Here is a 13922-nt window from a genome sequence, read left to right as displayed (position 1 = left end):
AAAGACCAAAACAGTGGTCTTTTGGAGCTGCTGCCTTGGTGACAGGGGAAATTAAGCAGCTGTGCACCTTGCCTGGTCTCTCAGAGGATTGTTCTCTTGTGGGGTCGCTGAAGGTGAAAGTACAAGTGCCAATTACAGCTACAACAGTGCACCGGTTGCAATATCGCACCAACCGAGACTCCCTGATTCCCATCCATAGGCTGATCTGTAGACTGGAGAGCCAAGGAGTGATCAGTAGGACCCGCTCATCCTGTAATAGCCCCATATGGCCAGTGCGAAATTCTAATGGACAGTGGATTCTAACAGTAGTCTGTCTTGACCTGAATGAAGTCACACAACCATTGAGTGCTGCAGTACCAGACATGCTAGAACTTCAGTATGAACTGGAGTCAAAGGCAGCCAAGTGGCATGCCACAACTCATATTGCCAATGCATTATTCTCAATTCCTTTGGCAGCAGAGTGCAGGCCACAGTTTGCTTTTACTTGGAGTGGTGTCCAGTACACTTGGAACCGACTCCCCCAGGGGTGGAAACACAGCCTTACTATCTGCCATGGACTGATCCAGAGTGTACTGGAACAGGGGCAAACTCCAAAACACCTGCAATACATTGATGACTTTATCGTGTGGGGTGATACTGAGGAAGAAGATTTTGAGAAAGGTAGGAAAATAATCCAAATCCTGCTGAAAGCCTATTTTGCCTTAAAATGGAGTAAGGTCAAGGGACCTGCACAGGAGATTCAATTTCTGGGAATAAAAAGGCAAGATGGACGTTGCCAGATGCCCGCAGATGTGATCAACAAGATAACAGCAATGTCTCCACCAACTCATAAGAAAGAAAGACAAGCTTTCTTAGGTGTTGTGGGGTCCTGGAGAATGCACATCCCAAATTACAGGTTGTAAGCCCTCTCTATCATGTGACCCAGAAGAAGAATAATTTTAAATGGGGCCTAGAGCAGCAATAAAACTTTGAGCAAATTAAATGAGAGAGAGCTCATGCAGTAGCCCTTGGACCAGTCCAGTCCGGGCCAGATGTAAAAAATGTACTCTACACCACAGCCGGGGAGAATGGTCCTACCTGGAGCCTCTGGCAGAAAGCTCCAGGTGAGACTCGAGGTCGACCCCTTGGCTTTTGGAGTCGGGGTTACAGAGGATCCGAGGCCAACTATACCCCAACTGAAAAAGAAATACTGGCAACCTATGAAGGGGTTCGAGCTGCCTCAGAAGTCAGTAACACTGAAGCACAGCTTCTCCTGGCACTCCGGTTGCCCATGCTGGGCTGGCTGTTCAAAGGCAGGGTCTCCTCTACACATCATGCAACTGATGCTCCATGGAGTAAGTGGGCTGCACTAATTACACAACGAGCTTGAATAGGAAATCCTAGTTGTCTGGGAATACCAGTAGTCATCATGGACTGGCCAGAGGGCAAAGATTTTGGAATGTCACCAGAAGAGGATGTGGTGCATGCTGAGGAGGCCTCACAATATAATAAGTTGTCAGAAAGTGAAAAACAATATTCCTTGTTTACTGATGGGTCCTGCTGTATTGCGGGAAATCATCGGAGATGGAAGGCAGCTGTATGGATTCCTCAATGAAAAGTTGCTGAAGGTGAGGATGAATCGAGTCAGTTTGCTGAGGTGAAAGCCATCTAGCTGACCCTGGACGTTGCTGAACAAGAAAAGTGGCCAGTACTTTATCTCTATACTGACTCATGGATGGTGGCAAATGCCCTGTGGGGGCGGTTGCATCAATGGACGCAGGGCAACTAGCAACGCAGAGGTAAACCCATCTGGGCTGCTGCACTGTGGCAAGATATTGCTGCCTGGGTGTAGAACCTGGTGGTGAAGGTACTCCATGTAGATGCCCGTGTGCCAAAGTGTCGGGCCACTGACGAACACCAGAACAACCAACAAGTGGATAAAGCTGCTAAGATTGAAGTGGCTCAGATGGACTTAGATTAACAACATAAAGGTGAATTCTTTTTGTCCCGGTGGGCCCATGACGCTTCAGGCCATCAGGGCAGAGATGAAACATACAGATGGGCCCATGACTGAGGGGTGGATTTAACAATGGACACTATTGCCCAGGTTATTCATGAGAGTGAAACCTGTGCTGCAATTAAAAAAGCCAAACAGTTAAAGACTCTTTGGTATGGAGGACGATGGCTGAAGTATAAATATGGGGATGCCTGTCAGACTCACTATATCACACTCCCACCAACCCACCAAGACATGCACCATGTGCTTACCATGGTGGAAGCAACCACTGGATGGCTGGAAACATGCTGTGCCCCACACCATTGCCTGGAACACTACTTTGGCCCTTAGAAACAGATGTTGTGGCAACATGGCACCTCAGAGAGAACTGTGTCAGTCAATGGGACTCATTTCCAGAACAACTTTATAGACATTTGGGCCAAAGAGCATGACACTGAGTGGGTATATCACATCCCCTACCATGTACCAGCCTCTGGGAAAATCAAATGGTACAGTGGGCTGTTAAAAGCTACACTGAGAGCAATGGGTGATGGAACTTTCAAGCATTGGGATACACATTTACCAAAAGCCACCTGGTTGGTTAACACCAGAGTATCTGCCAACAGAGCTGGCCCAGCCCAGTCAGAACTTTTACATACTGTAGAAGGGGATTAAGTTCCTGTGGTGCACATAAATAATTTGCTGGGGAAGTCAGTCTGGGTTATTCCTGCTTCAGGTAAAGGCAAACCCCCTCGTGGGAATCCTTTTGCTCAGGGACCTGGATATAGTTGGTGGGTAATGCGGGAAGATGGGGAAGTCTTTTGTGTACCTCAAGGTCATTTGCTTTTAGGGGAAAACAGTCGGTGAACTCAGTTATATGGTGTTGCCTGCTATGTAGCACTTTTATAGCCCACCACCTAGATGTCTTCAGGTCACCACTGACTGTCCCTGAGTTCCCTCTGGCTATCATCCCAAGAAAGAATGAACTTTGATGAAATCAGACGAGCTCAGCAGTGACCAGATGAGTTCCGCAGTGTCATCAGTAGGCAAGGATCCAACACTGCAAACCTCTCTCCTGCTCTGAAATACTGTTACAAGAGATGGAGCCCAACATCGTGTACCGGATGAATTCAGGAGCTTCATAGGTATTGGTCCATGCAATAAGGATGATATCTCTCTATATGCATGTGGAATTATATACATATATATATGTGAGACTAGAATGATGGTATATTGAAAAATGTGGGATCTGAGCATGACATGAATGGTATGGAATAAGGGGTGGATACTATCCTGGGTTCAGCAGCAGCAATCATTTTCCTCCTACTTAGTAGCTGGTGCATTACTGTTTTTGACTTTCAGCTTGGGAACAATGCTTTTAGCACCGATGTTTTTAGTTGTTGCTAAGTAATGTTCACTCTGACCAAGGTCTTTCTGAGTCTCATGCTCTGCCAGGGAGGAGGAGAAGTCAGGAGGAAGACCCAAACTAACTAAAGGGGTATTCCATACCACAGCATGTCATGCCCTTTATATAAACTTGGGGAAGTTACCTGGAAGGTCTAGATTGCTGCCCTGGTCTGGGTGGGTATTAGTTGGCAGGTCGTTAGTGGTTGTATTGTCTTCCTTTGTTGTTTTCCCTATCATTATTATTATTGGTGGCATCTATAGTGTTTTTTTGTTATACCTTATTTACTGGACTGTTCTTATCTGAACCTGTGGGAGTTACATTTTTTTGATTCCCCTCCCCATTCCTCCAGGAGCAGGGGGAGGAAGTGGGGGGAGAATGAGCGAGCATCTGTGTGGTTCTGAGTTATCAGCTGGGCTTAAACCACAACACCATGTCTGCTGGATCATTTGTCCAAGAAAATCATGGTACACATTGCGCTCATCCATTTGGCACAGTCCAGCATTTCATCATTTCTTGGTGATGCATTGTTTACTGTAGTCCCCGTAGGTCCACAAAGTGTGTGACACCTTCTGTATCTAGAGATGATCTAGTTAAAGCTCTTCTGAAATGGCTCTACCTGCAGATCATGAGAAAATTAGCCCTAGTGAGTGTCATTCAGTAAACCACGGCTAGGTGCCAAGCTGGTCTGTGTTTTTCGTACTATTAGACTTTTTTAGAGATGTGGAACAGCAAAGTTGACTCTGAGTTGGTAAGCCAATATGACTAACACTAAGTGGTGTTAATATTACATCCAGCTCTCCTTTGCTTTAATTTCAGACTGGCTGATGGGTCTGTCCGTACACAGCTGTTTAGCAGCAGCCCAAGCAACACAATACTTGACTTCAGCCCTTCACATGGATCCTGTGCCTGGGGTTTGGGATGGTTTTGGAATGTCATAAATATATCACGAGTTTTTGACAATTCTCAGCATAGCAAACACACCTTCACTCTGGAATGCTTAGAGATGTACATGGAAGCTTTCACAGCCACATCCTTTGTGAAGTATTTTTCTGGAGCTCCCCTTAATTTTCTTCACTGGTGTTTTACAGCCCTGTAAAAGGATGCTGCAGCCACTCCCCCAGTCTAATCTGAAAATGGTGCAATAAAGTATGTTTGGGATGACATGAGAACAACTAACTTGGTAGACTCTCCTGATCTATAGGTGGAATTTGTGTCTTTTCATGTGTCCTTGAAGCACAGACATGTGCCCCATTGCACACAGTGTCATATATACACGCCTCTGCTTGGTGCCTAGTGAGTTTCCATGGCTCAAAATGACTTACAAATTTTAAGCATTACTGGGGAGGTGTAGGGAGTCTGAATTTCAGACAGGCTGCTGCAAGTCCACTTAAGTCCTGATTCTATGGTTTGAAAAGACTCTACTGTGTATGACACTGGGGAAGGAATGAAGATGAACTATGATTTCCCAACAGCTACATTAGGGTCCTCATTACTGATGAGATCTTCCTTGTCCTATCCATTAATTGAATTAAGTAGAAAGTCATTTGTCAAGTTGGATGATTTTTACATTTTCTTTCTTATAATTTTGACTACTTTTTCATAGATCTCCTTAGTGGCTGGTATTTATGTCTGTATCTGTTTCAACAGCTAGAGTACTTAGATCTGTCTTTACAAATTCCATTTCTAAATCTTTATACTATAGTTTGTGGTAGCTACCTTTATGGGCCTGCTTAATAGAAAACAAGATAAAGTTTGAACACACAGCTCCTTCCCGAGTTTAAAGGAAATTCATAGGGTGTGCAGACTTTAATCTAGAGGAGCCTGCCATTTGTTTATTTGAATAAAACCCAACAAACGGAATGCACAGAGAATTACATTTGTGGGAAAGTAACATCTTAGCATGGCTGATTTCGTATTTTCTTGGAAAAGATCTGTGTCTTCATGTAACCTCATAGGACTCGAGAAGAAAGTGGAGTGAGCTGGGCTTCTGTTATGTTTAGTGCTGAGTGGCTGAACCAACTGGATCAGCTTACATTAGAACTCTATGGGAATTTCAACATAACTGAAAATACAAACTTTAAAAATGTTTTTAGTATGACTTGGTCCTAGATAGTGTCTTGATTCATCAAATGTGGTCAGATTCAGGGAGTATAAAAATAGATTTCCCCTACGCAGTTGTACTGCGTATTCAAAAACCCACACCAGTACTAAAACTTATGTTTAGTATACTTAAGACATCAAGATGGAAAAACTGGATTTATCATGTAGTTGAGTTCAGCAGAAATTCTCTAGTATATGCTGTATTTCAGCTTTCTTCTGAGAACAATGCTGATAACACACCAGTGTTTTAGTTGTTGCTAAGTAATACTTTCTCTGATCAAGGACTTCTCAGTCTCTCATTCTCTGCCAGTGAGGAGGGGCACAAGAAGCTGGGAGGAAGCAGAGACAGGACACCTGACCCAAACTAGCCAAAGGGGTATTCCATACCACAGCACATACAGTATATAAACTGAGGGGAGTCACCTGGAAGGCCCAGGTCACTGTTCGGGTCAGGCTGGGTATCGGTCACTGAGTGGTGAGCAATTGTATTGTGCATCACTGTTTTTATTGTTTTCTTTTCCCTTCCTTTTATAGTGCCCTGGGTTCAGCATTAGCAGTCATTTTTCTCCTTCTTAGTAGCTGGCGCAGTACTGTGGTTTTGACTTTCAGTCTGGGAACAATGCTGATAAGACCAATGTTTTTAGTTGTTGCTAAATAATGTTTACTCTGACCAAGGACTTTCTGAATCTCATTCTGTGCCAGTGTGGAGGGGAAGCTGGGAGGAAGCAGAGACAGGACACCTGATCCAAAGTAGCCAAAGAGGCATTCCATACCACAGCACGTCATGCCCAGTATATAAGCTGGGGGGGAGTTACCTGGAAGGGCTAGATCGCTGCTCGAGTCAGTCTGGGTATCGGTTGGAGGGTGGTGAGTGGTTGTTTTCTCTTCCCTTGTTATTTCCCTTATCATTGTTATTATTATTGGTGGTAGCAGTAGTGGTTTTGTGTTATACCTTAGTTCCTGGACTGTTCTTATCTCAACCTGTGGGAATTGCATTCTTTCAATTCACCTCCCCATCCCTCCTGGAGTGGGGGAAAGAAGAAGGGTGGAAGTGAGAGAGCAGCTGCATGGTTCTGATTTACCCACTGGGCTTAAACCATGACAGTACTTTTTCGTGACCAGTGTGGGGCATGAAGGGTTGAGATAACAACAGATCTGACTGGAATGTGTCTAATCATATTTGTGATAAGCATTCATTGTTTTGGATTAATAGACACTTGTCACAATGCTGATTTATTGGCTCTCAAAGTTGTTGCTCTTGATATCAGAGTTTCACCATGTCGCACCTTACAAGCCTGTATTTGCTGTTTTAATGTTTATTAGCTGGAAGGCTTGAGCTAAGGTTCTTATTTCACTGTACTTTATAGCAATGACTTGTAATACAATAGACTTATTCATCATGAAACTGGTCTGGCCTGTGTTCCCTCCGGTAGTGGGGGGAGGAAGAAGGGGGTGATTGAGCAAGTGGCTGTGTGGTTCTGAGTTACTGGCTGGGCTTAAACCACAACACCAGCAGAGACGGGAAATATTTTTTAGGAGGAAAATAGCATTTCTAGCAATTACCAGCAACTCTCTCTTTACCTTGAGTTAAGCCAGAAGAGCAGCAGATTTCACTTGCAGGCCTGCCCGTGTCGTGGAGGTGCTACACTGGGATTTGCATCAGCATTATGAATTTTTTTTACAGTCTGCATGAAGCAGCAGTGTGTGTGCCATGGGGGTTTGACTTCCTGCAGCCCCAAGATGTTCTGCTCTGCTGTTCCTTTGGCTGATAATAAATTGGTGCATAGAAACCTGCAATATTTTACGGATCACAGTAATGAATATTAGCTGGAGGAAAGCATATCAAAACCCTATCCCGCTGAACAGAAATCAGGTGAGGGAGATAGATAAACATAGAATAAAACCAGGAAGTTAAAAAAATCTCATCAAGTCCCATTTATTGCCACATCTTCTCACATGGCCAAATCCCTTAGAAGGGTATGTGTGAAGAATGTTGTTGTAAGGAAAAGTGGGAACTTTTTGCTACACGGACAAGCCTCTTTTTGTATTCTGAGTAACACACATGCCAGTAAAAGGGGATGCCGTAGTGCTAACTTACTGTTAAATGAACTTGGTAGCATGGCATGTGTGGTGTGGTAGAAATGACAAATTTTCTGCTGATGCTTGCTGATGTAGAAGAATTGATATCAGTGGAGCTATGAGTATATTAGCTAGAGTTCTTCACCATCATTTGCTTGATTTCCTGCAGAGTTTCTGTTCTGTTTCTCAGCAGCCCACAGGTTCCTATTTTGTCTCCTCCTTGCCTGGGTAGAAATCACTGTAGGGCCTGTAATGCTGGCATGAAACGAGTGTTCAGTTTCCTACTTCTGTGATAAAAAAAAAAAAAAAGCTTTTAAAAAGTTTGCTGCCTTTTTGAGCAGAGATGTAAATTTTTTCATGTTGACCGAAGCTCTGCATATGCAGACATTTAATCTTTTGCACAATTTTGCTCCCCTGAGCAGTCTGTTTGAGGCTGATTAAATTAATCCTATGAGCAAACTTGGTACTGGAGCTGATCGCAGGTGGCTTTTCCTCCCTGACTGAACATTTACACCCTAAAAATTGGACTATAAAATCCTTCAGAACACAATTCCGGGATCAACTCATCTTAAAAAAAAAGAAAAAAGAAAAAGGAGTTATGCTTTTTGTTTCAATTTGTAGAAAATTTATATTCTGATATGTCAGCGTTCTTCATGAAATGGGAAGTTTGGTTTAGATAAACTCTGTGGTCAGCCAATATTATTTATCATAGATTTATTTTGCTTTACTGCCTAGAGATCTACTGGAAGAGCAATATATTTTCATTATTTCATAAATAAATAATATGTAATACATATCTAAATGAGCATTATTCCGTTTAACTCAGAGAAACCAGTCCAAATTTATGTCACCGAGACATCAGTATCTGACCTTGAGATTAAGCATGGTTTTGGTAACCATTCATCATTTGTACTTCCAGTATTCTTGCCAATATCAGAGAACTGAACCAGTGTCAGGAAATTCATTCTGTGGTGTGGATTTTGAATAATTATCTGAAAAGTTGTTGGGGAATGAAATGTCATGGATGATGCTTTAATTTGCTAGAAGTATGTGGCATTTAGCTGGTGAGGCGCGTCACTTTTTATTTTTGCTTGTTTTTTAACATGGATTTGTAGCCTATGCTGTAATTTTCACTGGTTGCGTAAAGCATTTTGAATTGTAAGTAAAAATTGCTCATTGGCAGCAATGAAATATTTCAAATGTATGTCACCTTGTTAAGGTGTGCATATTTATGTCACTGTAGATGCTTTTATATGTTTTGATACTGAGCCTTTTGACCTTTGGAAGCATTGAACTATTCCTTCATTGGCTATGAACCTGGCTTCACACTGAGCATTTCGGGGGGTTGCTCAATAAAGAGAAAAACGGGAGATTGCTGGGAGTGATTATTGCAGCATTTATGCCATTGCTGCAAGCAGTCTGTGCATGTAGTTGCACGTCTGTGTGTGTTACGCTTTTCACTCTGTTTTAATATCACTGAAAGAGCTAAGATGTTGTTTGAATTGCTTTGGGTAAGCTGAGGATCAGTACAAGAAGAGAAACTGGAATATGGATGCCTTCCCCGCACGTAAAATTTCAACCCATCTTCCTACTCTGCTCCTGATGATTAATAGCAAAGGCAAATGTCCTACAGACATTAAAGATCTGACCAAAGCCTGACTGAAACTAGGGAGGACTTTTCAGTCTTTGTCTCGTACACTGTTTTATAGGAGGTTAATGTTTTGTAAGGTTTTGGTTCAGTGTTTTGCATTTGACCCAGGGAACTGCAGACCAGTCAGTCTCACCTCTGTGCCTGGCAAAATATTGGAGCAGATGCTCCTGGAAGGCATGCTAAGGCACATGAAAAACAACAAGGTGGTTGGTGACAGCCATCATGGCTTCACTAAGGGGAAATCATGCCTGACCAATTTGGTGGCCTTCTATGATGGAGTGTTGTGGTTTAAACTCTGTCATCCACGCAGTCTCACTCACTCACTCCCCCCCCTTCCTTCCCCCCCACCACTCACAGAGGGACAGGGAGGAGAATCAAAAGAATGTAACTCTCATGGGTTGAGATAAGAACATTCCAGTAACTAAGGTATAAAACAAACCACTACTGCTACCACCAATAATAATAATGATAAGGGAAATAACACGGGAAGAGAATACAATACCACCTGCCGATACCCAGCCAGACCGAGCAGTGAACTAGCCCTTGTGGGTAACTCTCAGTTGCATCCTGGGCATGACATGCTGTGGTATGGAATGCCTCTTTGGCTAGTTTGGGTCAGGTGTCCTGTCTCTGCTTCCTCCCAGCTTCCCCTCCTCCCTAGCAGAACATGAGACTCAGAAAGTCCTTGGTCAGAGTAAACATTCTGACCAGCAACTAAAAGCATCACTGTTATCAGCGCTGTTCCCAGGCTGCAAGGCAAAACCACAGCACTGCACCAGCTACTAAGAAGGAGAAAAAATGACTGCTACTGCTGAACCCAGAACATGGGGCTATGGAACTGATGGACAGGGGTAGAGCAGTTGACATCATCTACCTGGACTTGTGCAAAGCGTTTGACAACATCCCACATAACATCCTTGTCTCTAAATTGGAGGGATATCAATTTGATAGATGGACCACTCGGTGGATAAAGAGCTGGATGGATGGCTGCATGCAAAGAGTCATGGTCAGTGGCTCAATGTCCGTCTGGAGACCAGTAATGAATGGTGTCCCTCAGGAATCAGTGTTGGGACTGGTCTTGTTCAACATCTTTGTTGGTGACATGGATAGTGTCGTTGAGTGCTCCCTCAGCAAGTCTGCTGATGACACAAAGTTCTGTGGTTCAGCTGATATGCTGGAGGGAAGGAATGCCATCCAGAGGGACCTTGACACACTTGTGAGATGGGCTGATGCCAACCTTATGAAGTTTAACCATGTCAAGTTCAAGGTCCTATACCTGGGTTGGAGCAATCCCAGGCACACCTACAGGCTGGGCAGAGAAGAGGTTCAGAGCAGCCCTATGGAGAAGGACTTGGGGATGTTGGTCGATGAGAAAATGAACATAAGCTGGCAGTGTGCGCTCCCAGCCCAAAAAGACAACCGTTTCTTTGGCTGCATCAAAAGGAGTGTGACCAGCAGGTCAAAGGAGGTGATCCTGCCCCTCTACTCTGCTCTCGTGAGATCTCACTTGGAGTATTTTGTACAGTTCTAGTGTCCTCAACATAAAAAGGACATGGATCTGTTGGAACAAGTCCAGAGGAGGGCAGCGAGGATGATCAGGGGACTGGAGCACCTCCCATATGAAGATCGGCTGAGAAAGTTGGGGCTGTTCAGCCTGGAGAAGAGAAGGCTGCGTGGAGACCTCATAGCAGCCTTCCAGTATCTGAAGGGGGCCTATAGGGATTCTGGGAAGGGACTCTTCATTAGGGACTGTAGTGATAGGACAAGGGGTAATGGGTTAAAACTTAAACAGGGGAAGTTTAGATTAGACATAATGAAGAAGTTCTTCACTGTAAGGGTGGTGAGGCACTGGAATGGGTTGCCCAAGATTGTTGTGAATGCTTCATCCCTGGCAGTGTTCAAGGCCAAGTTGGACAGAGCCTTGTGTGACATGTTTTAGTGTGAGGTGTCCCTGCCCATGGCAGGGGGGTTGGAACTGGATTATCTTAAGGTTCTTTCCAACCCTAATTATTCTGTGATTCTTTGATTTGCAGCAAGATCTCATGTCACTGCTTTCTGTGAGAATAAACTGGTTATTATGTGATGTTGTAGCTTTGAGTGAAGATTTTCCTTCATTCAGATGAGGCTGGGTGTAAAGTTAACCAGGGTCATAAAGTTCAGAATAATATGGTGAGTGTAGCCTCATTAGTTTTAGGGCACACATGGGTGATTTGCTTAGTTTTGGCTGGGTGATCTGAAATGTTGGTAGAAACTTAACGGTTCTGTAACTTTTGTTTGTTACAGGCTGCAAACAGTTACCTACGGGATCAGTGGTTCCATTCTTTGCACTGGAAAGTAAGTTCTGAACTTCACTGTCTTCCTTGTCTGCCTGTAAGAATACCTTTTAGTATTCCCTATTCCTTCATTGTAAGAATGAATGGATAAGGTCCTTGTCTTTCAGAAACCTAAATCAGAACATGTATGAAGTTTTAACTTGTTTATAATGCGAAGTGGACAAATTAACTTGCTACATAGCCCAGCTTTATTAGCATGTGATTGGCTTCAAAAAGTAGATAGGCAGTAAATTCACATTTAAACAGTATAGAGATAGGATGGTTTTGTTTTTGTACTATGAAGTGTAATACATTACAGAATGCCTATAGCCCGATCACATGCTCTGGACTCTAGAGACACTTGGGGGTTTTGTTGTGGGTTTTTTTCTGAGAAACTAGGGAGAAAGGGTGTCTTTTAGAGTTGCTTACTGCAAGTAGCATCAATCTGTTACACATCAGTCTGTTTATTCTTTAGGATGATTTTGATTTAAGGGCAGTTTTCATTTCAGATGTCTTGAGCCCTTTCTCATTTTCAGTGAGAACAATGGATTGACTGCCCTCAGTAGGGGAAGTGGATCACAGTGACAAGATTGTGTCTCAAAAGCAGCACTTTCCTCATCAAAAACTGTAGCTATTGACCTTTGGATGGAATCTGTATGCATTTTTGATGCAGCTAAAAACAAGTTTTGGCCAGATGCTGAATATGGTTGCCCTTTCTTGTCTTGTGGTGGAAACACAAGCAGTAGCTTTTCATCTGAGGACTTGTCTTTGACAGGGTTCCAGTGAAGTCATCCAAGATTTCAGTCTGCTGACAGCAGCCACATACAAAAATATAAGGAAGCCCCTCCCACCAAACTGTTTTTGTTGTAGGTGTATTTTACAGTTGCAAAATAGTTATCTGGCAAAACTACAGTATTGTTGTGCTTTGTATAGCCATCAGCATGTGGCAGAATCGTACTCTGAGCAGATCCAGGTTCTTATCAGTAAAAGCCAAGTGTCGAGATCTTTTCCAGACCACTGGCATATTCTTCAGCCTGTTACCCTGATTGCCTAAATGAGTGTGGGACAGTAGTGCTGATAGCAGAAGACTGGGCTGTGGTGTGGCACTTTATTTTGGCCTCTTGACAGTATCATTAACACAATGCCTAGCCAGTCTTGCTTTCTTTGCAACTCCTGAGGATAACAAAGATCTTAAAGTATGCAGAGACAGTATCCCCATGTGGCCATTATTTTTCCTCCTGCTTTGGCAGGCAAGGATGATGAGAGAAAGCATAGATGGAAATGATGCTGGAATTTATTTTTCTACCTTGCCCCCAACAAGGATGGTACTGATGTGCTGGTGGCATGTGCCTGCTTTGCTCCTGCAGTGAGAGGAAAATTTGGGTCAGAAGTGCAACTCTGTAAAAAAGGTAAGGAGTGGTAAAAATGCAACCTGGCCCTACCACCACATACCCCATCAATTAAATTGTCGAAAGAAAGGAAAAAAGAAAAAGCAAGCCTAGACAGAATGACCTAGCTTGCTCACATGCCCTTCAGTCATGGAGAGGGAGCTTTGCTCTGTGAAGTTGTTTTTAAAGGAGTATTTCTTAAACTTTCCAATGCTTCTGACCAAGTCCCTCATTTTGGGGAACTGAGTAATTTAACTTGTTGCAAAGTAGAATTTATTTTTGTTTCCTTGCTTCTCTCCCCACCCCCATTAAGTTCTTTTCTGAAAAACAAGTGAAACATTATCTTGATTTGAAAGACCTTCCCTTTACCAAGAATAGCAAGTAGCTTTTCCCCATAAGAACAGTGACAGGGTTCAGTCACTGCCCAGGTACTTTACACTAACAAATTCCTCTTTGCTAAAATGAAGATAGTTTTGATGGGTTTTGTTGCTTAATAGTTCAGAGGAAGAGCACCTGGTAGCTTTTTGCTCTTTGGTTGATATTTGTCAGGTTTAAGTGAGATCACAACAGAACTAAGAGGCAAGACAAGAGGTGTATCTAGAAGGGGAGCAGAGTGCAGTTATGCGGTCTACCTTAGTGAGGTTTATCACTTTACTAGCACCATAGCCTATGACTTTAAGAGCCAGGTGCCAAGGTTCATCTTACTCCATAATTTGTATGGTTTGATGATTAAGCAGGTAGTGAGGGAACCCACAGAAAACCAGGAAGCCTATTCTTCTGGAATGGGTCATTTACACAAAGCACAGGCTGGCAGAGAGATTGCTGCAGCTGTATTATGACTGGGTGTCTGTGTTGATGTATGATATATTTGAGGGTCTCCAGCTGAACCCAGAGCCCCATTCTACTAGGCACTAGATGTAGGTGGAGCAGAGGACCTTCACTTCCTCTGCCCTGCCCAAACAAGAGCCCATTTTACAGACAGCAAACTAATATTCTGAGTGTTTCCAGC

The 13922-nt window shown here is 43.4% G+C and overlaps 1 protein-coding gene across 1 annotated transcript in view; it reads left to right on the top strand.

Annotated features, from left to right (window-relative positions):
- LOC133224536 (C-Maf-inducing protein-like) overlaps window positions 1-13922 on the top strand; it is a 50645-nt gene that overhangs the window by 3717 nt on the left and 33006 nt on the right. The window contains exon 2 of the mRNA XM_061376068.1: window positions 11497-11547. Within this exon, the coding sequence (XP_061232052.1) occupies window positions 11497-11547 (51 nt within the window). The remainder of the gene's footprint in view (window positions 1-11496; window positions 11548-13922) is intronic.

The sequence above is a fragment of the Neopsephotus bourkii genome, unplaced genomic scaffold, assembly GCF_033783945.1.
Source record: "Neopsephotus bourkii isolate Nb327-2 ecotype Australia unplaced genomic scaffold, CSIRO-AGI_Nbou_v1 NB_1702, whole genome shotgun sequence".
Lineage (NCBI taxonomy): Eukaryota > Metazoa > Chordata > Aves > Psittaciformes > Psittacidae > Neopsephotus > Neopsephotus bourkii.
The sequence above is the reverse complement of the archived record's forward strand: the minus strand, read 5'-3'. Positions and strand labels throughout refer to the sequence as shown.